Here is a 27,396-nt window from a genome sequence, read left to right on the forward strand (position 1 = left end):
ACAGAATTTGAACAGGCAATGATAACAGACAGGGAGTCAGTGTAGCCGAAAGAGGAGAGGAGAGGTATGGAAGAAGCTGAGGAGGGTGAATATGATAGAGGCAGAGGCATTTTGAATTTGCTGATTTGTTGTAATGGTGTAAAAGCGTAAGAGGGGAGGCCAAGGATGAGGGAATTACACTAGTTGAAGCGGGTGAAAATAAGAGAGTACACCAGGAGTTTAGTAGCAGAAAAGGAAATGGAGTGGCGTATTTTGAGGATGTTGAATAAGTGGAAATGGCAGGTGCGTACTATGGCCGAGATATGGCAAGAAATGGAGAGGGTAGAGTCAAAGGTGACACTGAGGATACGAGCAGAGAGGGATTGAATGTGGGGCAACAGAGGGAATGAGATTTCCACATTCGCTTGTTAGCAACTAAAGGTTTTTATTGAATAGACCCCTTAGTCACATTAACACTACAGTGCTGGAAAAGTCTCAAACATGTATGTTTCTTACATAAATGTACCGCTTTCAGAGCCTGTAGAATGTATTTGAAAGGATTAGAAACATAAATCTTCACTTGAACAATGAGCAGTAATGTATTAGCAACTCCCAATCACCCCCCCCCATAAGCACTTAATTGAAACAGAAATAAAATACTTGTAATACATTGTCCCTTCTATTAATAGCTATTTATAGGCCACAGATTTATAAAAGGTGTGAATGGAAGTTATTGATCTATATTTCTATACAGTATGTGTTATTCAAACCCAACTACCTCTAGCAGAAGATAGTGGAAGTTACTTTAATTGGTTTTCAATTTAGAATTCAACAAATTGCTTGAAGATTTAACAAAAATTAGTCTATCTACTGCGCAATCCTCTTCCTTCGACTCCCTAGCACCCCCACGTCCTTACCTCTTCCCTTAAAACGGATCAACGTTCCTTTGAGTAAGATTTGTAATGTGTATACAATTGTATTTATTAACTCAATAGGGTATGTGTTTCTTTATATCAGCATGACTAATTACACAGTGGGGTTTTACTGTTGTTAAATTGGACTCCGGGCCTCTTTGGAAGAAAGGCAGTCAACAGTACATGATTATGGGTCTGTTGTAAGCAGAACTGAACTATGGGTAAAATTGAGATATTATCCATATCGGGTCAGATTTGTTTAGTACTGAAACAGTTGTTTCTTGTTAATTCAGTACTTAATTTGGGAAATGCCTAGGACACATTTCTGGTGCAGATATAAGTACTACAATGGCATCACCTAGTTTGGATTTAATCCAATCCCTAGAAGATTTCTAGGATGCAATGTATTTGAAAAGATCACCACATTTCAGTGTTTATTTATTTATTTATTTCCACCAATACCTTCCAATAATAATAATAATAATAAAAACCTATCCAATCAACTTTAACAGCAGATGTTGCATAGGAAAATAGATTGCGTTTGAATTTATCCGACCTTTACCTTCTCTTGTAGGTAGAGTGAGGACAGACTCAGGGCTTTCCAGTGTACCTTTAAGATAATGTATGAGATAGTAAAGCTTGCTGCTGCTACTGGTGGACCATTCCAATCCCAACGGCAGGTTTGCTGGTAGAGGAGGCCGGATGACAGGCCGAAGCTGCAGGGAAGAAAAAGAACCACACAAGGGACAGGGATTGTGGTGTCCATTAGTGAACATTCAATTTAAGTTTCTTTTTTTAAAGAAAATAAAACATTTGTACATATTGTTGCTGGTGATAATTAAATAGTACCTACTTACCTTACATGATAACTGTTTGTCAGATCTTGGGGCTACAAAAGACCATGATCCCATGTTCTGAGGTTCTTCCTGACTCCAAATAAAATGTACAATACAGATAAAAGTGTTATATATAAAATGTACAATGTGGTTTATAGTAGTTTTGGGGCTTTTACATTTATACAGTAGCTGTATAAGATTCTATTGAATCATGTCATGGTCCATTCCAACTTTACCCAATAATAATATTTGCACATTAGATAGTATAATAACTTAATCAAAAGCAATTAAATATGAAGTAATATGGAAATGTGAAAAAGATTCCACGTAATGGAACTTTATTCGGGAAATCATAGAATACCACTGTGTACCAACTATGACCCTACATCAAAGCATGCGGTCTGTATTATTGCTATGGCCAGAGTTTAAAGCAATGCAGCAGTGAGAGTGTTTATTTCTTACTGGACAACACTGGTAACGTAACTTAACACTAGAACTGCCATGCAGGTCAGTTTGACCCATTTTGCATTTAAAATGTTAATTACTCTTCCATTGTAAATCATATGTGTATGTCTGTTTTTGACTTTTCCTAAATAATTAAATATCATGACTGCGTTTGATAGCCAGAATTGTAAAAATGATAAACTTAAACAGTTCTACCTAGCAGCGCCATGTGGGTCAATGTGACCCATGCATTACTATACATGTCTTTTTTTAATACAACAGAAGATACTCTATTTTTTTTTGTAAATGTATAGCAGGGAGAGATCTGTGCTGACTCTACTGGCGTTTTCACAGCACTGCAGGAAGAGGGCAGTAGTCTTCCAACAACCGCCTGTGAGTCATGGCAGTGACACTGGGAGGTGGGAACGTAGGTGTGTGGACTTTCCCCCTCTCGCGAGTCTTGGCAGATTGCTAGCCCTATAAAAAAATGCTCTGCTGTTTCCTCAGGTCTGCCCATTTAGACGCGCCGAGAGTGCGGAAGCTCTGATCCAGGACCGGGAATCAGGCGAAACAAAGAGAGTTTCACAGCGAGACAGAGAGAGCGGGGAACCCTTGGGCAGACCCCGGCGTATTGTAAAAGAGCAGGCTAGTTAGCCTACAGAGTAGGACGGTGATCCGGGTCGTGCGGGTAGCGGCGACTGGGATAACGCTGCCGAGTGCAGCACCTTTTATTTTTAGTTTTATTACTGTTTTATTTTCCATTGTTCTTTTTGCCTTCTGTTTTCATTATTATTTCTTTGAGCACCTGCGAGTGCACTTGCTGTTCGCGTACCAGCTGTGGTATTTCCATGGTGCTGTCTATCATTGTTGATAGGCAGCCCATGGTCAACAGTGCCCTCTGCCGGAAAAAGCAAGAACTGTTCTCAAATAAAACTGGGCACTGTCTCCTAGTCAGTGAATTACCCAAACCCCTTCCACAAAATGCAACAAACAAGACGCCTTCTCCATCTAGTACACTTTTTTTTTTTAATTTCAAGCCTTGTTTGTAGACTGACTACGAGACAGAGGTTGCTAGGATTGTGGATTTGTCAAGATGCCAACTCAGTGAAAGCTTATTGCTTAATATACTCTGATGTTGTACAGCCATCTGAAGCCAGTTTGCATAAGATAGCTTGTATCTTCAAACTGCACTTGAGTTGCACTGTCTTCACAGTGTGATTTCATGAATGGTATTCAGAAACAAATACAAACAGTTTGAATATGTTCAGGGTGACGTAAACAGTCTCTTGCATGTCTTACCAGTACACTTTCAAGTTTCAGATACATACTGTTGAATTCATCCTTTTTCTGTTTTCTATTTAAATATATACTGAAAGAAGTGTTTAGAGCAATCTTTTAAAAGGCAGAGATATACCTGCAATATGATGCCCCCCCCTAAAAATAACTGCAATTCTGTTCTTTAACTTCACTTCCAGATTTTGAAGTATATTGAATGCTTTACTGGAGCCAACATTATGGCTATGCACACCATGTTAATCAACAAGACTACACACACACACACACACACACACACACACACACACATATATATATATATATATATATATATATATATATATATATATATATATATATATATACATACACACACACACACACAAGCCTGTTGTTATTGCTTCTGGACTTGGCAGCCATCAATTCCTTTGTTTTGTATAAGGATTGCAAAGAGGAAAATACCAGTTGGAGGACAGCCATAGCACTTTCAGCAGAAACGTTTAGATCAGAAAACTACAAAGCAGCAGGCTGCCGCAGCTCAACCTGGATTCAGTGCTGCACCCAGTGACACATGGAAGAAAAAACATATGTTGCTTTCATTTTAAATTAAATGATTTCATTTTTACAGTTTTATATGTACATATACCTGTTTACACACTAGTTTCTTTTGAAATGTGCATTTTATTATAGTTTTTCATTTTTTGAAGTGGTGCTTGTATGTTGTAAGTTAGAAAATTGTTTATTTAAATACGGCATTTCGGCCGTGCAGATGTTTGATATGCAATGCTTGAAAAAAAAAATTGAGTTGTATCTGATAGTTTGTCTTTCATTTTAATACTGATGTTGTTTAAAATGTACCCATCCTAATGATTGCCAGCAGCGGTTTTAGGTATGAGTATAACTGTGACAGTTCAAGTGTTAACTTTAAAAATCACATGACCTTAATATGGCAGCCCTTTAGGCCAGAGATCAATTTTATGGTCAGCACCCGATTAGGTATGGCTTTTATAACTCATCAAATATGAAGTCACTAACTCAAACGTGAAGAAAGGTTCTATTTTTTTTTTTTTGAACCACACCCACAATCAAACATGAACTAAAGAATAATAGAACATGTGTGTACTGAGAATGATACAAATAGCTCAAAGCTGTAGATCCTTATTATTTGGTAATAATCAAAAAGTCACATGACCCCAACATGATGGCCACCGTAGGTCACATATAAAGATATAAAGCGTGCTGTTAGACTTTGCCCACAGTTTCCACAACATTAAAAATTCATCTTAAATGGGATTTTAGCAGTTGTAGGTGTGGTGGAGGTGGATTGACAGGGATACTTAAGCACCGTCCAGGCGCTGACACATTCTATTGAAACCAACAGAGATAAAACTAGGTTGACATGCTGGGGTTGCCTTGGCAACCATAGAACCATATTACTGAGTGTGAAATTGCCAGGGATGGGGTTAATTTACCCTACCCTGCCTGGGTTTATTATGTTCAGGTGGCTGGGGTTGATTAGTTGATTAAATGATTAACTTAATTAACGATCAATCAGCTCCCAGCCACTTGACATAAAAGGAGGCCTCTACTTCTCATTTAGAAGGAGGGAGCTGCGGAAGCTGGTCGGTCGGTCGGTCGGTCGGTCGGGTCGGTCGGTCGGTCGGTCGGTCGGTCGGTCGGTCGGTCGGTCGGTCGGTCGGTCGGTCGGTCGGTCGGTCGGTCGGTCGGTCGGTCGGTCGGTCGGTCGGTCGGGGCGGTCGGTCGGTCGGTCGGTCGGTCGGTCGGTCGGTCGGTCGGTCGGTCGAAATTTTGAATCCAGTGAAGGCATTGCTCAGCCTGGAAAACTTTTTTTTTTGTAAGTTTTGCTTTTTGGTCTTGCTTTGTGTTTGAACCTTTTTGTTTTGCTATTGTGCACTTTTTCTGTGTTTATTTATAATAAAATCATTATTTTTTTGAACTGCAGTCTGTCTCTGGGCCTCTATCCACTCACCAGCCTGCCGCACTGAGTGTTGGGCACTACGTGGATTAAACATACAAATGGCAGAATAGGTTTCAAACCTGACCTTTTGCATTTTTGTACTGGTTCAGCTCTTGCTGCAGTGCCTCCACAGGGAATGGGCAAAGCTCCTTCACTCAGACCAGGGCAGTGTTTTTCTGAGCCTCTCCAGAAGCTTCTCTCTGTTTAAGCAGGGCGTAGTAATGCTTGCCAGAGCACAATGGCACTCTGCTCACACTATAACAAAGACAAATATGTGATGTGCAAAACAAATGACTGCAGTTTAAAAAATGCTGCTCAAGGACAGCTTAAGTCACAAGTTATTATCCATTTAAAAACTGCACTCACATGTTTAAAGAACCAAGAAAAATATGTATATTTATGTTATCCAATTATTATTTTGACTAGAGAGCTTGAAATTGAATTTAAAATCAATTATGACCCCTTACTTTTTGGGATCCACAGATGGGTTACCAGGAACTGGTTTGAAAGTTGTCCCTGGAGCCAACTCTGAAAACAGCACCCTAGAACAACAAACAGGAAACAGAAATAAGGTTGTTCTTATATATATCTATATATATATATATATATATATATATATATATATATATATACATACATACATACAGTGGCTTGCAAAAGTATTCAGACCCCTGACCAATTCTCTCATATTACTGAATTACAAATGGTACATTGAAATTTTGTTCTGTTTGATATTTTATTTTTAAACACTGAAACTCAGAATCAATTATTGTAAGGTGACATTGGTTTTATGTTGGGAAAAATTAAGAAAAACAAAAAACTGAAATATCTTGCTTGCATAAGTATTCAACCCCTGTGCTGTGGAAGCTCCCAGTTTGCACCGATGAAAGAAATTGCCCTAACGAGGACACAATTACCTTACCATTGGCCTCCACCTGTGAACCATTAAAGTTGCTGTCACATTTTCTGGATAAAAACCCCACTGTTGAAGGATCATTGGTAAGGCTGTGAATCTGAAGGAAAATGAAGACCAAAGAGCATTCTACAGAAGTTAGAGATAAAGTAATACAAATGCATAGATTAGGGAAAGGGTACAAAATAATATCCAAGTGTTTGGATAGCCCAGTGAGCACAGTTGGATCAATAATCAGGAAGTGGAAGCTGCATCACACCACCCAAGCACTGCCAAGAAAAGGCCGTCCCTCAAAACTCAGCGCTCAAACAAGAAGGAGACTTGTGAGAGAAGCCACAGAGAGGCCAACAATCACTTTGAAGGAGCTACAGAGTTCAGTGGCTGGGAGTGGAGTAATGGTGCACCAGTCAACCATATCAAGAGCTCTGCATAACACTGGCCTGTATGGGAGGGTGGCAAGAAAGAAGCCGTTACTCAAAAAGTACCATCTGAAAGCACGTCTGGAGTTTGCCAGAAAGCATGAGAGTGACCCAGCTGCAATGTGGGAAAAGGTTCTGTGGTCAGATGAGACCAAGATAGAGCTTTTTGGCCAAAACTCAAAGCGATATGTGTTGCGCAAACCTAACACTGCCCATGCCTCAATACACACCATCCCTACAGTGAAGTATGGTGGTGGCAGCATCATGCTGTGGGGATGCTTCTCATCAGCAGGGACAGGGCATCTTGTTACAAGTGAAAGAAGAATGGATGGAGCAAAATACAGGAAAATACTGCAAGAGAATCTGCTTCAGTCCACTAAAAAACTGAAGCTTGGAAGGAAATTCACCTTTCAGCAGGACAATGATCCCAAGCACAAGGCCAAAGCAACATTGGAATGGCTCAAGAACAAAAATGTGAATGTCCTACAGTGGCCCAGTCAAAGTCCTGATCTCAATCCCATTGAGAATCTGTGACACTATTTGAAAATTGTGGTCCACAAGCGTCGTCCAACCAACCTGAACAACCTGGAGCAAATCTGCCAAGAAGAATGGGCCAAAATCACTGCAACACTGTGTGCAAAGCTGGTACATACTTACCCCAAAAGACTTAAAGCTGTTATTGCAGCGAAAGGTGGCTCTACCAAATATTAATGTTTGGGGGTTCAGTTTTTTATTTTTCTTAAAAATATTTCCCAACATAAAACCAATGTCACCTTACAATAATTGATTTTGAGTTTCAGTGTTTTAAAATAAAATATCGAACAGAACAAAATTTCAGTGTACCAATTGTAATTCAATAATATGAGAGAATTGGTCAGAGGTCTGAATACTTTTGCAAGCCACTGTGTGTGTGTGTGTGTGTGTGTGTGTGTGTGTGTATACATATATATTAGTGGCAAAGCCTTCGACTTGGGCTTGTTTACACCCTTTAAAAACACTGACCCAACACCGAAACTTTGATTTTAGCACCGTTGCGCATGTTTATTTACAATAAATGAATAAACAATAGACCATTTACCGGTCACAAAAACTCCTTGTTACACAAACAAGTTTATAAAGCTCATCCAAGGTTCACACAGTACCTTTTTCTTCTCACCACACACGTCTCCGCAGTACCTGTAGCTTCCACAGCCTGGCACACAGCCCTGACTGCAGGGAGCCAGATGTTCCTCTCTGGCTCCTCCCTCTACTCTTGTTACATTTTGCAAAAACATTTCTATCCAAAGCATTTTAATGTTTAGGGGTGTGAATAATTTTGAACCTTCAGTTTTTTAAATAACATGCAAATATGTTAGACATATATTTCTGCGAAGTCCAACACTGAACGTCTGAAAATATTAAATGTTTTCATTAATTTATGCAACAAATACTGTATGTACACTTGCATTTATTTTGTTAAAAATACATTTAGAAGTTTGTAAACTCTCACTGGAAAGCGGAGGAGCATTTTGGGAGAAGCAACGATCAGGGGTTTGCGAAAGGTCCGGATCATCTGTCTACGCAACAGGTGAAAATACTACGCAGGAGTGGTGGGGTTTACCACTGACATATTGACATTGTCTCCATCCACACCCTCCTCTTTACTGTCACATAACTAAAGGACAAGGGAAAAAATGGTTTTACATACTTGGTACATTCTTGGGTATCATTGGTTCCCTGGTATGTTTGAAATTCTGAAGAAAAGGTTTAATATGTAAAGGGTATTTCCTAAGCAACCAAAATCCAACAATAATGCTATATTTGGTATATTATATTACAAATGATATGCCTCCTCTCTAATAATATTCATCATACATTCAAGATTGTTCCCAAAGTATAACATGGCTTGGTTGGTTGTTCAACAACAGACACATTTAAGGAACTTGCCTGCAGGAACCGCTCAATACGACAGGAGGAGTGTACTGGGCCTGCACCATCGTATCCGAGCGGTAGCAGGATAACTAGGCCACTCTGAAGCTGCCACTTAGCTTCACCTGCAAACACAAACCACTACATTGGTTGAAAACTAGCATGGCCCTTATTGTTAGATTTATGCCTGGTTTCACAGACCCTGATTAGCGCTAGTCCTGGGGGTCTGTAAAACCAGCCTTTACATTCTTAAACCTTGTTTAACTCAAGTAAGTCTAAAGGAGTAGGCTGGCAAGAAGCACTTTTTTTTTCTTCTTTCAAAATATTGCACAGATGATAAATTGGAAGATAACACTCAAACTATTGAAAAAAAAGGGAGGACTTACAACTTAAAATATCAGGATGGATTGTTTATTTTCCTTACCTCCCGAGACAAAGGTGTCAAATATAATTTGAGCTCCATTAAAAAAATCTCCAAACTGGGCTTCCCAGATTGGTAACAGCATTGGGCACTCGATGCTCATTCCATATTCGAAACCAAGCACAGCCTCTTCTGACAAAGGACTGTTGCATACCTAATCACACAAGAATGCAGGTTACTTAAAAAATAAATACTAGCAGTTTTAATCTTGACATTTATTGATCAATGAATCATCCATTCTACTGATTGATGTATCACACTTTTGCTAATGATGTGAAATTGTAATGAAAGACAATCACAAGTAACCACTTTTAGTGATGTAATCTGACATTTACATACACTGTATTTAACAGATACGTTTTTGGTATACTGTAAACTTTCAAGTTTCACTAACAAAGGTAACTTACTGAGTGCTACTTTAGCTGAAGAAATGATATAGCTGTTCTTTTTTTGATACCGTCTGAAAGAAATACGCTGAAGAAAAAGATAAACTTAAGATAAACTTGTAGCTCTGCCATGAAAGGAAAGCACCAATGAGCAAATGTTGCAAGCTGAAGTCTACCCAGTTGCCATTTTGCCAAGGTCTTTCGAAGTACCCTCTGCCATTTTCAAGATTTCTTTTTCCTGCACTCACTGAGAGGGATGTACATATCATTGCTTTCCTGACAGACTACCATTGCATGACGCTGGCTGAATGTGCCACGTCCAACATCCTGTCCGCAGATACGTATATTAAACCCTTTAAGGAGAAAAAAAAGTTGTAGCTGCTAAAATAAAAACATGTGACCATTTTGCTTAATTACCACTGGTGTGCAATTAAAATACAGTTAATTACAACATTATTTTGACAAAAGGTTATTTTCTTCTGTATGTTTCAAGTGAAATTGTATTTAAAATTGACAGGAATGGCTCAAATAAAAAAAGGTTTAGTAGCATACTGTAGGGTTGTGACGATTTACAAACGGTAATATCATATTGAACAGAATGTAACCAGTCTGTCAAAATCCTTCGTGTTACAATCATACCTTGACAGAGAAGGGAACTAAATGCCACTGCTTCAACAGTAGACCAATCTAATTTTGTTCTCTCTTCCAGTTTCTGCAGTCTGGCCTGAAAAAAAAGTTTAAAGTGAATACTGATTGGTATGAAAGTTTACTTTTTACAGTACTTGCCATTTCAACATTAAAATCATTGCATATCCCTTGCACCCAAACACCCCAGTTTTCTTTGCTATGCATAACAAACTTTGCAGTAAACTGCTGTTTTTTCCTGTGATTTAATTTCCTGTTTCCCTAAAGAGACTGTGTTTTTCACAGAGCACAGCACGTTCTGTCCAGACCAGGGACATGCGCAGTGTGACATACTGATATATCACTATTGTAGAATAATTTGCTTAGTTTTATTTTAAATAGCACTTTGATACAGTCATTATTTTCCATACATATTGTGTAATTTTAAGGTCATTATTATTTTATTAGATTATAGCATACATGCAAAAAAATTAAGTGATTCAATTTATATGTAAACTACATTGTGGCATATGCTTTTATGTATTCTAGTGACCTTTACATGACTTCATGGTCTGATTTGTTAAGGCTTCATCTGTTTATTCGTCCTGTGAAGATGACTGTGCAGGTGGATATCCTCAGGGACGAATACAGACTTGACTCCCACGAACTGCAGAAGGTCAGTGGAGAGCCCCGTGTCTCAGGTCGTGATCTTAGCCTGAGACTCCACCAGCTCCCTCCAATGGCCCTGCAGGTTGGTGGGAGGTGGGCTGTACAGTGACATGTTGGTCAAGTGCTCGTTCATTTTGGTGTAGTACGACGTCTTTATCTCTGAAATTTCCTGCTCGGTCAGGAGTCCTTCTGTTACCAAGCGGTCTGCATATGAGTCAGGAATACTCTTCCGGGATCTGCAGTGTAAACATAACAAAATAAATAGGAAGGAATCCATTATCCCTGCCACATGATAGAACAGACTGCAATTGCCACACACGGCAATGATGGCATCTTCTTTGACATAAAACGTCTGTGGTCTACCTGCAAGCAGCATTCTGTTTCATAAACAAGCTACTCAGGATATTGACAATACCTCTAAAGACATTTACAGGCCTTCCTACTTAGATGAGAGGGAAGTGAAAAAACATATACTGAAAAATGAGTTTAACCAAGTTAAATTACAATGCCATTCATCCACTACTGTCCAACAGTTATAGTAGGTTAGTTTGCAACTTTAATTAAGGTTTTACTAACATATGGTATTTTGTTAACATTTTCACAATGGTTAACATTTTACATTTCAGATTATTCCCTTCCAGGGAGATAGAAAGGTGACATACCTGATGATTTTGTACATGGCAGGATTGGTAAAGGAAGGCTCATCCAGCTCATTATGGCCCCACTGTCTGTAACACAGCAGATCGACAATCACATCCTTACGGAATCTCTGCTGATACTCCATGGTCAATCGGGTAGCTCGAAGCACTTCCTCTGCATCATCTCCATTAACGAGCATCACAGCACAGCCGACCATCTTACCTGGTGGACATGAATATAAGTAAATGCACTGTTCAAAAGAATTGACATATGAAAATGACTGCATTTTAAGAAGTAGTGTAGTGATCTTTGACATACCAATATCACTGCAGTACAATAAGCATCTTCCTCTCTCAGCTGGAGTGGTATAACCCACTTGGTTATTTACAATCAGATGGATTCTTCCACCTACTCTAAAGTGGGGGAGGTTTGAAATAGTGAATGTCTCAGGAACAATTCCTTGGCCAGAGAATGCGGCATCGCCATGAATCTGTACTTAAATACAACAGAGCATATTAAGGTATGTGCAGTGCTATTTACTGTTGTAGTTATTCGTTTATCCCCAGGGATAATCAATGCTCCTCCTAAACTCTTAACGATACGTTAATAATAATGTTTGTGTTTATAAAGTGCCTGTACTGCGCCTTCAAGCGTACGCCTTATAAACAAAACGAACAATTGAGTCATCTCCAAAATTATCACTTCCAAAATTATACCAGTAATAATTACAGTACTAGAATTTGACAAGAAAATCCATTCTGGTTTTTTGTAGCAATTGTGGTAACAAGGAAAACTTCCAAGGCACCACATAGCCATGAGATTTGTAGAACATTTACCTGCAGACAGAGGACTTTGTCTCCTGGCTGAGCTGAGCTGTCAGGGGAATAGTCCCCATCTTACTTGTACTGCTGCCTTCCATGAGTTTTTCCCACAGTGACTGGGTTAATGGCCTCCAGGTGAGAAGGGTTAGGCAGCATGGTCACGTGGAGAGGGTGCCTAGAGCCAAACTACAGAGGCGGTTAGATGCAATAGCATGTCTCCAATGGTCGGGTAGTTTTCAGGAAACTCACTCAGCCCTCTGATCTTATGAAACATTAACTTTAGAAACAAAAACACAGTTCAATTTATTCACAAAAGCCACCCATGTGATATTAATCAATAGTTGTTGAAAAAAAAAAAAAGGTAATACATTGTAGCTGGTTAGGCTACTCTAAACCTGTGTTTTCCCAAATAGTGTACATTACAGTCCTCAAAATAGTCACCTCAGGTGGGAACTGAAGGAGGCCCGTTAGGAGGTTTCGTCTTCCTCTGTGAGGCATGCATGTGATGACATCAGTCACTCCACTGTAAGCAGCGAGACGAAAGCGCTCATAAAAGAATCCCATCATGCTCTCTGCCCCTACTCCACCATACCGCTTCACTGTGGCAAACTTGGTAGCCAAAAAGTGGTCAAATTCCTAAAAACAAAACAATTTAAATCCAGGTAATGCTAAGAGTTAAATGGAACATGTGTGGTACAAAAATAGAGTACTGATACCTTATTAGCACATAAATAGGTGCACAAGCTAATAATTTTGTATAAACTGGCTTATTTGAAAAATAAGTTACCACGTTGCTTTCATATATAAGCCCATGCCCCGTGTCTGGATACAACCTAGTGGTTGAAGATGAGTTCAAATGCAAGGCGTATGACTTCAATTTATAAATTTGCATTGCTTTGTAATAGCATATTGTTCTAGGTGGAATTTTTAATAGATTTTCACTTTTGTCTTTTGCTTGAACTATTTTCTAAAATAGTTCTGCCTTTACATTATATCCAAGGAACAACTTTGTAAGGGCTGTAAAACAAGAGATATGTTTTTCTCATTGGTTTTGGAATATTTAATTACTGTATTTGTTTTCTTGATAAGTGTGCTGTGGGGGATCAAATTCAGTTTAATCTTGGAATATATAACAATTTAATATTCTGTCAGTGTTATCTGGGATTGGAGCATTAACGTAGCCAGTTGTCTCCTCTCCTGTAGAGTGAACACTTCTTTCTTGAGCTCCTCAAACCTCTGAGCAAACCACTCCCTCTCCTCCAGTGTCTGCAGCTAACTTGTCTCGACAGACATGTGGCCACAGTACGTATGACTGAGATATTGCAACACATCTTCTAATGAACCCTCTGCCTTCCCAAAGTGCAATAAGCCTTTAGACAAATCATTGTTTAATGTATATAAAATGATCCAGATGTAGTAATAGATTCGTTTTACATGTTCAACAATGCTAAGCTACCAAATGATAGCTGAAACTGCAAATCATTTCAATGCACAACATTTTATTGGATCAGTGACTATATACTCTGAATGGGAATGGATGAAATGGTTCTGTAAGCATCACTATAAAATTATGCTGTAAAATTACTCTGAGATAAATAATTGAATTAAGTGTTCAACTTTTACAGTCCCTTACCTTAGTAACTGCAATAAGGTTGCCTGTCACAGATCTATAACAAAGGCTATCTCAAGTGTTTTAAATGTAGCAAGAATCAGCGTCATCTAGTGAACACCTATTGTTTATTGCTGTTTAAAAATAGCATCATACAGCATATACGTAGTAATGAAAGAGGGGTTTCCTAATTTTTTATAAAACAGAGTTATATACCACTTGTGTTGAAAGGTCTGTGAATGGATTCTGTTAAGATCTGAACCTCAGGCACCACATCCATCGCTGCCTCTGGTGAATAAAGGGTTCACTCTTGCTGCTTTGTGCCCGTGTACTCGATACGCTTCAACTAGCCGAGCCAATCCATGATCTACCAAAACATGGAACACAATCTTTATTAACAACTGAAGTCTCTCTATTAAACGTGACAGTGAGCTCCTGAGTTACAGATAGGTGAGAAACTTACTTATATATTCTGCTTTAGCTTGATGTAGCTATCCTTCTAGCTGGTGTTGATGGCTGAGGTGTAATGCTGGCTCCAGGGATCAGCTTATTTTGCCTCCCCAGCGCATCAGCACACATAATATACAATATTCTATATATATATATATATATATATATATATATATATTGTACGTGTGTGTTGATGCGCTGGGGAACCAAAATAAGCTGATCCCTGGAGCCAGCATTACACCTTAGCCATCCACACCAGGCAGAAGGATATCTACATCAACAGATGGAAAGAAACGCAAATGGATGTTGATGCAGATGGATCACATTAGTTTACTGTAAAGCTGTGTGTTAGTTGGTGCTTATCTTGGCGACAGCCGAGTTCAAATCAGCATGAAGTTTTAACATCTACTCTCATGTAATAGAAATCATGTGATTTTCTGTTTGCTATACCCGTGCAAGTAATGCATTGCAAACGATATTATATTAAAAAATGTCCAGTAATATGTGCGTGGATAAATAAAAAGTATGGGCAGAAATACTGAAGAGTTAGTGCCACACAGCGGTAACTTAGCATTTTTTTAATGCGTACTGACCAAATCAGCATTGTACAGTACTGTATGCTTTACATTCCAATTTGTTGAAATAGCTGTTTTAACCGACGCTTGTTATAACACTGTATCCACCAACACCAGCACCACTACCATTACCACGCACAGACCTATCAAACACCAGTTCTCCCGTTTATTTTGTATTTTTTACTCTCGGGCCTTATTGTAGGGTATGACAGAAGAAGCGCCTGTTTTACGTCTCAGACACAATTCTCTCAAAAAATAGCGATACAAGGCGAACAGTCACTAAGAATAATCTGTATGTGAAAAATTTATGTTTTGTGTATGTTTATTGGATATATGTTACTAGTTGTATACACTATTATTTATTTAGTTCAGGCACTATTTTTGGATAATCGTTCGTGGAGGTCCTTTAAAAAGAGAGAAGCGTTTTATTTTTTACCTGGAAACAAAGTCTGATGTTTACAGAAATTTAAGGTAAACATATTTAAATATGGTTTATACTGTATTGTATTTATTTATTTATTGATTACATTATGGTAATATCAGCTTGATTTGACATTTGGCATGTAGCACTGTTATTTTTGCTGAAGTGCAAATCACAAAAACGGATCTACCGTACGTGTTTATTTATTTTTAATTACCTTATTGCTACTACTACAAGGCCTGTATTGTAAACGCAGTTATTCATTGTTACTAGATTTGGCAGTTGTAGAACTATTTTTAATAACAGTTAAGTTTGCCATAACATTTTTTCCCTGTACACTCATGCTGTGTAGATCGAGGCAAGTTACCGTTGCTGGTGTAGTATGTTTTGTATTTTAGTTTATTTTCAAACCAGTGCATGTCATTTTAAAGAAACATAATAAATAAATCCATAGTATTTATAAATCCAGTTAATTGTGTTGTAATATCAAAGAAGTTGTCAGATTGTGTTAAATTTCACAATTATTGAAATTTGCTCAGTTCGATGGCAGTCAGTACACATTATACGCAAATGATATTATTATTATTATTATTATTATTATTATTATTATTATTATTGGTAATTTACTTCTGTGCGGTTCAGTGCAAAATAATTAAAATAAAGTTGGTTTTTCAAAGAGATCAGTTCTGCATTTGAGTTTACAAATGAATGCAACTTGATCACATTTTGGTTTCAGCAATAGTAGCTGACAACAATCCCTTCGTTACTTTGCTTAGTCAGTTTTTCACAACATGCCAAGACACCCATTGAAAACACTGTATGGTGTGTTCTGTATTTTCAAAACGTTTACTCATCAGGGATGGGGTCAGTTCCTTTTTCTCTTTTAATTCAGGTATGATCAGTTCCTTTATATATATATATATATATATATATATATAATATATATAGATATATATATATATATATATATACTATATATTAAATCAGTTCCCATTCATATTCCCTTTTAATCAGTTTCAATTCCAATTTCAAGTCCAAGTCCTAAAAGGAATTGTAATTGATTAAAAGGGAATGGGGATTGTAATTATAATTGGTTTAGAAGGGAATGGGGATTGTAATTATAGCTGGTTTAGAAGGGGATGGGGATTGTAATTGATTAAAAGAGAATGGGAGTTGTAATTGTAAATGTGGAATTGATTTAGAAATGAAAATGGAATTAAAAAGGAACGGACCACACCATACCTGTCTTTAATTAAAATTTTGAAGTGATGAAACAAATGACAAAAATAGAACCAAACAACATAATAAAACTATCTTAATCTCTTGAAATATAGACTGGCGTATGTTAAATAACTGATGTATATTATTGTTTTTTTAACAGGTGTACTTTTCAGAATTGCTGTCTTCTGAGTTCATACAGTAGGTGAGCTCTTACCTAAACGCATACAGAGAAGTAAACAGACCTTAGAAGTAAATATTCTCCATGAGAAGGTTTTTAATAAAAATCTTACCATTTTCTTAATATAGACTATTTCTATATAACCTGACCAAAGCAATATATTGTATTGGCATGCTTTTGGTGCCTGCTACATCAGAACTTGATTCTGTTTTGCTGTTCATCTCTCTTACTTGTGACCACCAGTACAAGGGTATGGCTTATATGTGGTGTACATTTCTTAGTCACTTTTGTATTTATCTTAGTATTTAATACAGAAATGCAACTTACAGTTTTTTTTGTTTGTTATTTTTTACAGTATGCCCGCAGAACGCAAAAAGTCAGTAAACATGGATGAGAAAGAGGCAAGTTCTATCAGCAGCAAAGACAAAGAGAGTGGAGATAGGCGACCTGCTTCCACCAGGGAGAAGGGAAAGGATGATTCTAAACTTTGCAGCAAGAAGGACAATCTGAAGGCTGCAGAGGAAAAGAAGAGGAGACTGGAGGAAGAGAAGCGTAAGAAGGAAGAAAAGGAGCGGAAGAAAAAAGAAGAGGAGAAGCTGAAAGCTGAAGAGGACCAGAAAAAGAAAGAGGAGGAAGAGAAAAGAAAGCAGGAGGAGGAGGAGAAGAGGCTGCAGGAAGAAGAAGAAAGAAGACAGCGTGAAGATGAAGCAGCGCAAATAAAGTAAGAGCTCAGTTCACGTGTAAATACTGCCTAGGCCTAGGCCCTGTGTTTACACTACTGCAAGGTTTACCCTGGCTGTTTCTAAAAGGAGAAACTGTGAATATTAAAACTAGTAGACCACTTAGAGTGCTATTTTACCAGTTCCTCCCTGCATGAGTCGTTTCTTGTTGCTGTGTAAAAACAAATAGGGTAAATAAAATTGGACCTAATGCTTTGCATACATATAAGAGTAGTCATATTGGAATGTAGTTAGTTTAAACTGATTAAGTTTGAACCAGAATAAATTATCTGCTCAATGCGTTATAATATATTTTTAATGTATAGAATTATTTTGATGTGACTTTTACTTGCTGCAAACATCTTGGTGTATAATGTTTACTTAATTTTTCTTTGGTGGTCTATTTGAGAGAAATGTAGAAATATTCAAACTTAATAAATGAAATAACAAATTCAAAGTCTTGCTCAGTGTCTTCTCTATTTGTTTTAGAGAAAAGGAAGAAGCACATCAGTTACATCAGGAGGCGTGGGAGCGCCACCAATCCAGGAAAGAGCTTCGCAACAAGAACCAGAATGCCCAGGATGGCCGTCCTGAGGAGACCTTCTTCAGCAGGCTTGATTCTAGCCTCAAGAAGAACACTGCCTTTGTCAAGAAGCTGAAAACTATCACAGAGCAGCAGAGAGACTCTCTCTCCAATGATTTCAATAGCCTCAACCTCAGCAAGTACATTGCGGAGGCTGTTGGCTCCATTGTGGAAGCAAAGTTAAAAATATCTGATGTTAACTGTGCTGTTCATCTGTGTTCCCTCTTCCACCAGCGCTATGCTGAATTTGCCCCTTTGCTTCTCCAATCCTGGAAAAAGCACTTTGAAGCAAGAAAAGAGGAGAAAACTCCCAATGTAAGCAAGCTGAGAACTGATCTCAGATTCATCGCTGAGTTGACGATTGTCGGGATTTTTACTGATAAAGAGGGTCTGTCCCTCATCTATGAGCAGCTGAAAAACATCATCAACACAGACCGTGAGACGCACATGCATGTTTCAGTGGTGATCAGTTTTTGCAAGCATTGTGGGGATGACATTGCTGGCCTGGTGCCCAGGAAGGTGAAACTGGCTGCTGAGAAATTTGGCTTGAGTTTCCCTTTGAGTGAGATCATCAATTCTGAGAAGCAGCAGCCCTTCCAGAACCTGCTAAGGGAGTACTTCACTTCCCTGACCAAACACCTGAAGAAAGACCACAGAGAGTTGCAGAACATAGAGAGACAAAACAGGTGATTGCATTATTTATGTGTCTGCAAGCACTCATGTGTCACCAGAAACCCTTGAAAGAATTACAGCTTTATTATGCACAACTTGGTGTACTTTATTTATTATTATTTTTATTATTATTATTAATGATCAGACGTGTTCATGGCTGAAATGAGATAATGAACATGAACTGCATTATATTAGCTGTAATACATCAAATTGTATTTATATATTTTATTTGTGTAAAGCCTTGAGATTCTGATATATGGATTCTTGTGTATCTGTGCAGGCGTATTCTACATTCCAAGGGGGAGCTGAGTGAAGACAGACACAAGCAATATGAAGAGTTTGCCACATCGTATCAGAAGCTGCTTGCTAACACTCAGTCTTTGTCAGATCTTCTGGATGAAAACATGCCTGAACTTCCACAAGATAAAACTGTACAAGAAGGTAGTGTCTTCACGTAGTGAATCTGTGTATTAGCACACGTTATTGAAAGTATTAGAATGTGGTATTTATGTACAATGGATTTAGAGACGGCTCTTATTTTGTATATGGTGGTAGGGGATTTATGTTCAGAAACATGTTTTATTCACTCTGTTTGGATAACGGCATTCTCATTGCTTTCATTTTTACAAACTAACTGAATCTCACTGATCCCAGCTATTTCAGGTACTTGACTTGGGTAGGAATTGGTACTGCCTAGTGCCATTTCCTCTGTTTTAAGAGCTGAAGAGCCATATTTTAAACTTTAATCTAGTAAATAAGCATTAAATGGTTCCAGTCAATGGGTGGAGAAACACATTATTGATTGCTAGTGGATATTTTATGAAAGCAACAGCAGTTTATTACATTTTGTCTTCTTAGTAAGGCCTCATAACTTGCTTCCGGTTTCTACAATTTACAGTATGCATTGACACCACTAGGTGGCTCCTTTTTCTAGTTTATCAGTGATTTAGGCTACTACAAAAATATTGCCTGATTTAACAAATACAGATTTAATTACTGGACTATTCTATATTACAATGAATCTGTTTTTACAAGCACTTAAGTAAACCTTTCTTTCTGTATGATGACGTTTTACTATTCAGTGCTTATTTTTTATTTAATTTTTTTTACAATTACTTTAAGAAAGTTTAGTACTAAGTGTAAATTATTTTATGGAATACTATGTAATGGATATTGCATTCTATAAATGGTTTCAAAAGAGAGCTAGAAAGAAGAGGACAAAGCGTGAAAGTGAAGATATAAAAATCAACCAAAAGAGGCTGATTTGTTGGTCTTTATTGTCTTTGTGTATTCATAAGTTTTTGTTTTTTTTAATGTTCTTAAATTGTTTGAAATGTATTCTTCACAGAGCATGGTCCTGGCATTGACATCTTTACTCCTGGCAAGCCTGGAGAGTATGACCTGGAAGGAGGAATCTGGGAGGACGAGGACGCACGCAACTTCTATGAAAATATGGTTGATCTGAAAGCCTTTGTACCTGCAATATTGTTTAAAGATAATGAGAAGAGTTCTCAGAACAAAGACAACAAGGAAGAAGCAAAAGGTATTCATAGGGTTTCTAAATGTATAAAAATGTTCTGAAATATTTTAAATTCCATGATAACCACAACATCTGCTTTCTGGGTCTACTAGTTTTGAATATTTTCATTATTTTAAACACAATACTGAGTTTGCAAAGCGCTGACAGTGTTGTCGTGTTGTGAAATTGAATTGCTTAATTTGAAAAAGAAAAGGTAGTTGGATACAAACCCTTCTGATCAGTTATATTTAGAAACATATTTAAAATGACACAGCTAAGCTTTTAAAGAATACAACTTTAGACAGGACTATGTCTAAAAAGAACTTCCAGTGATGTCATGAGGAAATCTGAAGTATTTGTAAGAAGTCAGGGCTGGCTGTTATGTTACCAAACCTGGCAAACCTGCTTGAACAGTTTATATAATAGAAAAGGTGTGTTTGTTTTTGTTACCTTTTAGTCAACTAAAAAATATTTCTGTTGAATGTTAAAGACATTTTCTGTTGAAGCATGCATTTTTATTTCCGGAATTAAAATTAATCAAATTGTTGTGACTGTCAGTTTACATGTACAATTAATTAATGATTTTGTAATTTAATTTAATGAATAATTGGAAAACAATTGTCCATCATTTACATGACAAACTACATCAAGAATCAATGGCGATATCCCAAATTTGATTCCATCTTAAAACTGCAGGATATATCCAGGATTTTGAAATCAAGTACTCAAAAAGGTAGCTTGAATCTGATTAGATTGTGGATATAAGCAAGCAATTCTGTATAAGAAGAACAAGGTGAAAAGAATCTAGTTATCAGCCATAAGTCTTCCACTACTTCCAATACTTATTGCCAGCATAAAAAGGTCTCTGTAAAAAGTGGTCTACCATGTATACTTGTTGTAAGCTGATTAGAGTATTCTATCACTTAAAATGCAATGAATTGTGCATGTTGAACTGCTGTGTGTTGTTTTTTTTTTTAACCAGAAGTTAAAGATGGGAAGGATAACAAAGATGTGCCAAGTACAGAAGAGCTGGAGCTGGAGCTGGAGACGCTGGATATTAATGACGATACTCTGGAGATGGAAGCAGTAGATGAGGCAGAGGCAGATGACCTTACAAAGAAATTACTTGATGAACAAGGTGAAGTTTACTTGAAATATGCAGATCCGATTGGCAAGCAGCATCATCTCTGGCAACTCTTAATTTCTCCACTGTTGTTATAACACAAGTTTTATTATGTGATAAATACATTAGCTTGTTAAATATCTAAAAGCATGTCTATATATAAAGTATATCTTATAGATGAGCATTCAAATCAGTGATGGTTTGCTATTCTAGTTTTATTCTATAAAGTGATTGTTTTGTTACCATTATTTATTTTATTTTAGAACAAGAAGATGAAGAGACAAGCACAGGCTCCCATCTGAAGTTGATAGTGGATGCCTTTCTTCAACAATTACCCAACTGTGTCAACAGAGACTTGATAGACAAGGTGCAATTTAGTTTGCTTAGTCCCTTTTTTCCCTTCTTTAAAAAAAAAATCAGACCTCTTGGAGCAATGCTTTCCACGAGTAATCTGTTTTTTGAGTAATAAATTTTGTTTTTTTACTTGTTTTTTTTTTTTTTCTAATTGTATATCTTGCACAATTAAGAACACTTCACAAATGAATAATAATAAATTGTTTGCACTGTTTTCCACAGGCTGCAATGGATTTCTGTATGAATATGAACACCAAATCTAACAGAAGAAAGCTTGTCCGAGCCCTTTTCACAGTTCCAAGGCAGCGGTAATACTGTTTTTACAAGTGGTAGAAAAATAACAAAGGCATTGAACAATCAATTCAATTTTTTTTTTATGTTTTTTTTTTAGTTTTAAATCTTTTTTTTAAAAAAAAAAAAAAAAATATATATATATATATATATATATATATATATATATATATATATATATATAATATACGCACATACACACACACACACACATTATATATACACATACACACACACACACACACACACATTATATATATATATATATATATATATATATATATATATATATAGTGCCTATAGAAAGTCTACACCCCCTTGAAGTTTTTTCACATTTTGTTTTTTTTTTTTTCCATTTATCTACACACCATACTCCACACTGTTAAGGGGAAAAAATGTTTTTATTGAGAAAAATACAAAATAAAAATTATATTATAAAAAAAATAAAAATAAAAATACAAAACTAAAAGATCATAATTGGATAAGTCTCCACCCCCTCTGAGTTAATACTTGGTGGAAGCACCTTTGGCAACAATTACAGCTGTGAGTCTGGTGGGATAGGTCTCTACCCACTTTTCACACCTAGATTTGGCAATATTTGACCATTCTTTTTACAAAACTGTTCAAGCTCTGTCAAGTTCCTTGAGGTGCGTTGATGGACAGCAATCTTCAGTCTTCGATTGGATTTAGGTCGGGGCTCTGATTGGGCCACTCAAGGACATTTACCTTTTTGTTTCTTGGCCACTCCAGTGTAGCTTTGGCTGTGAGCTTTGGATCGTTGTCATGCTGAAAGGTGAACTTCTGTCCCAGTTTCAGCTTTCTTGCAGAGGGCAGCAGGGTTTCCCCAAGGACTTCTCTGTACTTTGCTCCATTCATTTTCCCTTCTATCCTGACAAGTGCCCCAGTCCCTACCGATGAGAAACATCCCCATAACATGATGCTGCTACCACCATGCTTCACAGTAGGGATGGTGTTCTTTGGGTGATGCGCTGTGCTGGGTTTGCGGCAAACATAACGCTTTGCATTTTGGCCAAAAAGTTCAATTTATTAGTTAGCCTTGGCTTCTTCCACTGCACGAGCCACGAGTGAAGTCACAGAGGCCATGGCTAATGAGTAAAAAATAAATGTAATATTTTCAGTTGGCCTATATTTAGAGCTTCAGTGCTTATTTTTAACTCTCTTCGAGTTTAATGTAAATCTTTTTTTTTTTTTTGGGGGGGGGGCAATAGCTTTTTATACGGTTTGAAGTTATTGTTTTCGGTTGCTTTCCAGTGTTCTTGTTTGTTTTTTTCTGTCACAATATGTATGAACTAGACAGTGCTTGCACACTTCAATTGTACCTTCTTTCATTTGCTGTCTTCCACAATGAAATCCTTATGATGACGACCATATTCTTCTGGGGTTTGTGTGTGCTGTAGCATTTTTTTATTTTTTTTTTTTTACATTTAGACGCTATTTTTTATTCATTTATATTCCATGATCATGTAGATACACCCTATGGTGGAACTGTGATCTAGTGTTCAAGCTTGCAAGCAAGAACAATCCTCCGCTTCTAGTAATTGCAATCTTTCCTGTGTTTTTCTGGTGATTTATTGGATATACACCAATTTTCATTTTTTGCATCGGGGCTGGGGGAGGTTTCATCAGTTTTATCGGTTAAAACTGAAAATCAGACACTATAGGCATATTTCATGTATACAGTGCTTCTATTAACTGTATTAAGTAGTCTATTTATTAAATTAATTTAGTTGCTTATTTTTTATTTTTCACATTAAACATTATGCCCTTCCACAGTGCAGTGAATAATCTGTTATCATGTCAGTCATGTTATTTGCCCCAGCAGAGGTTAGTTTTTGCTATGAAATGCCAAACAGAGGTGATATTACACTATGACTGGCAAAACGTCAAGGTAATCTGTTATAATACTGAAGTTGTGCGTGTAATAAGCACAAATAACATGATTTATCTATGAAAAATATATGCTTAAATTTGCGTTTAGACTGCACTTGCTTGTACCAAAAACTACGGATTGTCTTTGTAGTCTTTTCATAAACAATCATTAAGAGCCTTCTAAATCTGAAGAGCCAGATAGAGGGGCTTAACGAGTCGTCTGTTGGACAGCCTTGAGATAGACCATAAGACAAAAATATATAGAAAGCAGAGAACTTAAAGTAGAAGTATAAAGCAAAGGCACAATAAATATTTTAAATGAAAAAAGATACAGGTGTGAATGCTGCAGGTGCTAATGAGTAGTACCAAAATGGATTTTAATCTTGTGTTTAATATCTTACCTAACTGGTTCAACCAGATTTTTGAGGTATTTTGGTTTTTCTGGGAGGGGAGGGGTGTTTACATGATAAGGTTACTTTCAGTACTGAATTTAAAAAATATATATATATGGTGGGTGGCACACCCTGCATAACTCCTAATACACAGTTGTTGGCGACACACACCTTGCTCACTACCTGCATTCAGTGTTTTGTTATTGTGCATAGTAATCAACGCCAGGCACAATCCATAGCAGCCATCAACTTCTCTTATTAGTCATTTTCCTTTCCAGATGGGAGATGTTGACATTGATCAGGCACCAGCTGGCCCTAAATGCCTTGCATGCACATCTGAATACTCACGTGTAATGTGGTTCTGCCTCTTTGCATAACATTCTTTGTGATTTGCCTGCGCTATTTCTCAATAGTTACAAATAAAGTACTGAATGTACCAAGGTGCTGAGTAAAACTTGAGAAAGGACAACATAACATTTAACTGTACAGGGATGGGAATAAGACTTCCATTGCTGGCTTTACTATGTTTAATAAGACACACCTGAATGGGTGAAACTGCTATGTAATAGGAGTCTTATTTACGGCCCTGCTATATGTAAACTGGAATGGCACAGATTGATCTCCAAAGTTTCCTGATCATGTTCACTGTGAGAAAGATGGCTGATGTCAACTCTTTGTTGTCTTATTTGTAATAGGTAAAGATATCTTCCAAATGTGATCCTTGTTGAGTAAAACCTAATTAATCTGAATAGTAACCACTTGGAAATGCTGTTATGGTACTTTCTCCTATGTTACAATGTTCAGATTTTTGGATAAAAGCAATCCTTTGTTCTACTTATTTTGACCTGGTTGCAACCAGCTCTTCACTTTTCAGTGATTTATTTCTCTCTGTTGTCTAAGTTTACTTTGCAACTTAATGGACTTTGCTTAGTCAATATGGTTTTAAATAGAGAAGTGCACAAAGGACCGTTGCTAACTCAGTATCACCTTCCAGGGAGAGGGCTGAATTAATTAAAGATTTTTTTGTCCCCTTTTCTTTGTGCTCTTCCCTTGTTTTGGCTATTAGCCTGTGAAAGTGATCTGTAAAGTTTCCTTTTTTAAGAAAACAGAGCCTTGATCATTGGCACGTGTTCTTAAGGGAGCACTCAAAATATGCAGTGACTAGTCATTTACAGTTTAAACACCAAAAGGAGAAAAAGCTGAAATGTTTTGGGGGTACCCACATACTAAAAGGAGTTTTAGACATTAAAAACAGGGATTGTTGGGTTGAGCCAAAAAAAAAAAAAAAAAAACCTTTTGTATATTTACAAAATGCCTTTGTATATTTGCAAACTATCGTAGGTTGGTTAAAACTGTAAAGGAGTCAGTCGATCGGTGAACTGGTCATAACCAGTATTTGCATTTCGGTTAGATATTTGGTTTATAACCTTGTATATATTTGACCAATTAATTGAAAATTGTCATTTTCACAGGCTGGATTTGATTCCGTTTTATGCTCGCCTTGTTGCTACATTGCATCCTTGCATGTCTGATGTTGCAGAGGACCTATGCTCTATGCTAAAAGGAGACTTCAGATTTCATGTGAGTATTTAATCTTTTTTCCATCCAGATTATTTCCAACACACACGTACATATATTAAAAATTCTGTTGATAAACCAAAAATTTTGTCATAAAAATGTACTTGGGTCATGTGAAACTTACAGGGTTCTCCTGAGGCTTTTTCAATTGGATGGGGCCAGGCAAGTGTCTGTCGCCGCCCGGCTGAAAGAACCCGATCCACCCGTCTTGCAGATGCTACTGTGCCTTTAAAAATAAGGATTGGGGGGTTTAACTAGCTAGTAATTATTCTATTACCCCTCGGCCACAATCTGCAGGAGTTTATTAATTATGTGCGACTGCTGGCTAGTTTAACAACGCACTAGCCAACAGCCACACATTACCACAAGGTTTTAAAAACAAACACACAGCTCTCATCGTCAAATACAATAACAAACACACGCCGTTCGCTGACATTTATACACATGCATAATAAACACAGATAAATAAATCATAATACAAAACACAAAATAAACTGCACATGGGTGGAGGGGGAAACCCTGTTCTAAAAATAAATACTGTACAGGGCTGCTCGCCCTGTTACAGCCTTGAAAACTTAACATAAAGAAAACAATTTAAATTAAGCAGTAAGCTCAGTAATTAAGCTAAAAAGGAAGTGAAAGGTTACCAGTTTTTTTTTTTGTTTTTTTTTGGTGAACTTCAGTAGACGCATTAGACCTATGTTATCTTTCCCGAGTCAAATTAGCACGGTAATTTACCATAATAAAAAACTAATGAAAAAGAAAATGTAGAACATAAAAAAACACAACCAGATATAGTCAGTGAAAGGCAACACATTATTAAAATTATTTGTCATTTTATATATTTAAGGTAAGGCAAGTTTATTTTTTCGTTAAAAGTGCTCAGCTATAATGTTTTGCCGTTTGCTGTACAGAATTCCTAGGGAGAGCCCTGTTAAGTCAAGTGCACATTTAGACAGGTGTATGGTGTTAATTTGTCATGCAATGCAGAAAACTATCCGTGATTTGCAAATTTGGAAAAAAATACCCTATTGTAGTAGAATTCTAGTTTTGGTTTTCTCTTTTTATAAAAAAAAAAATGTTTATGTGTTTTAGGTACGGAAGAAGGACCAGATCAATATTGAAACAAAAAACAAGACTGTAAGATTTATAGGAGAGCTGACAAAGTTCAAGATGTTTTCTAAATCGGACACTCTTCATTGTTTAAAGGTTGGTGGCTGAATTTACTTTTTACAACAAATGTTTAAGTTATTGGTTTATGAGGTATAGTGCTTGAAAAATGAAACCGTTCATGTCAGTAGGCATACAAAGCTGCCATCACAGTGCCAAAACTTTATAGAAACCATTTGAGGTACATATTTGGTTTTATAAACACTGTATACAAAATGTGTTGGTGACCCATGACATGAAACCTGGCCTTATATATACATACATACAGTGCCTATGAAATAACTTTTTTCACATTTTGTTGTGTCGGTGCATCAGAGTTTCGTGCATTTAAATGCAGATTTCTCTAAATACAATACTCCACGTTGTTAAGGGGAAAGGAGAAAAAAGTTATATATTAAAAATACAAAACTGAATGACTGTAATTG

General features: G+C 37.1%; 1 protein-coding gene and 1 pseudogene across 5 annotated transcripts in view; one reads left to right on the forward strand and one right to left on the reverse strand.

Moving 5' to 3' along the window:
- Positions 1-1,442: 1,442 nt before the first annotated feature.
- LOC121319126 lies at positions 1,443-16,726 on the reverse strand (annotated as a pseudogene).
- LOC121319849 (regulator of nonsense transcripts 2) overlaps positions 15,233-27,396 on the forward strand; it is a 38,721-nt gene continuing 26,557 nt past the window's right edge. For 3 of the 5 annotated variants that reach the window (XM_041257715.1, XM_041257712.1, XM_041257716.1), the window contains exons 1-11: positions 15,233-15,331; positions 16,663-16,704; positions 17,036-17,401; positions 17,889-18,668; positions 18,935-19,095; positions 20,003-20,197; positions 21,156-21,311; positions 21,560-21,663; positions 21,873-21,958; positions 25,696-25,804; positions 26,897-27,010. In XM_041257715.1, coding sequence (XP_041113649.1) covers positions 17,037-17,401; positions 17,889-18,668; positions 18,935-19,095; positions 20,003-20,197; positions 21,156-21,311; positions 21,560-21,663; positions 21,873-21,958; positions 25,696-25,804; positions 26,897-27,010 — 2,070 coding nt within the window. In that variant the 5' untranslated portion in view covers positions 15,233-15,331; positions 16,663-16,704; position 17,036. Of the gene's footprint in view, positions 15,332-16,662; positions 16,752-17,035; positions 17,402-17,888; positions 18,669-18,934; positions 19,096-20,002; positions 20,198-21,155; positions 21,312-21,559; positions 21,664-21,872; positions 21,959-25,695; positions 25,805-26,896; positions 27,011-27,396 lie in introns of all 5 variants that reach the window. The other 2 variants (XM_041257714.1, XM_041257713.1) reach the window with 2 other exon arrangements.

This window comes from Polyodon spathula, chromosome 8, assembly GCF_017654505.1.
Source record: "Polyodon spathula isolate WHYD16114869_AA chromosome 8, ASM1765450v1, whole genome shotgun sequence".
NCBI classification, from domain to species: Eukaryota; Metazoa; Chordata; class Actinopteri; order Acipenseriformes; family Polyodontidae; genus Polyodon; species Polyodon spathula.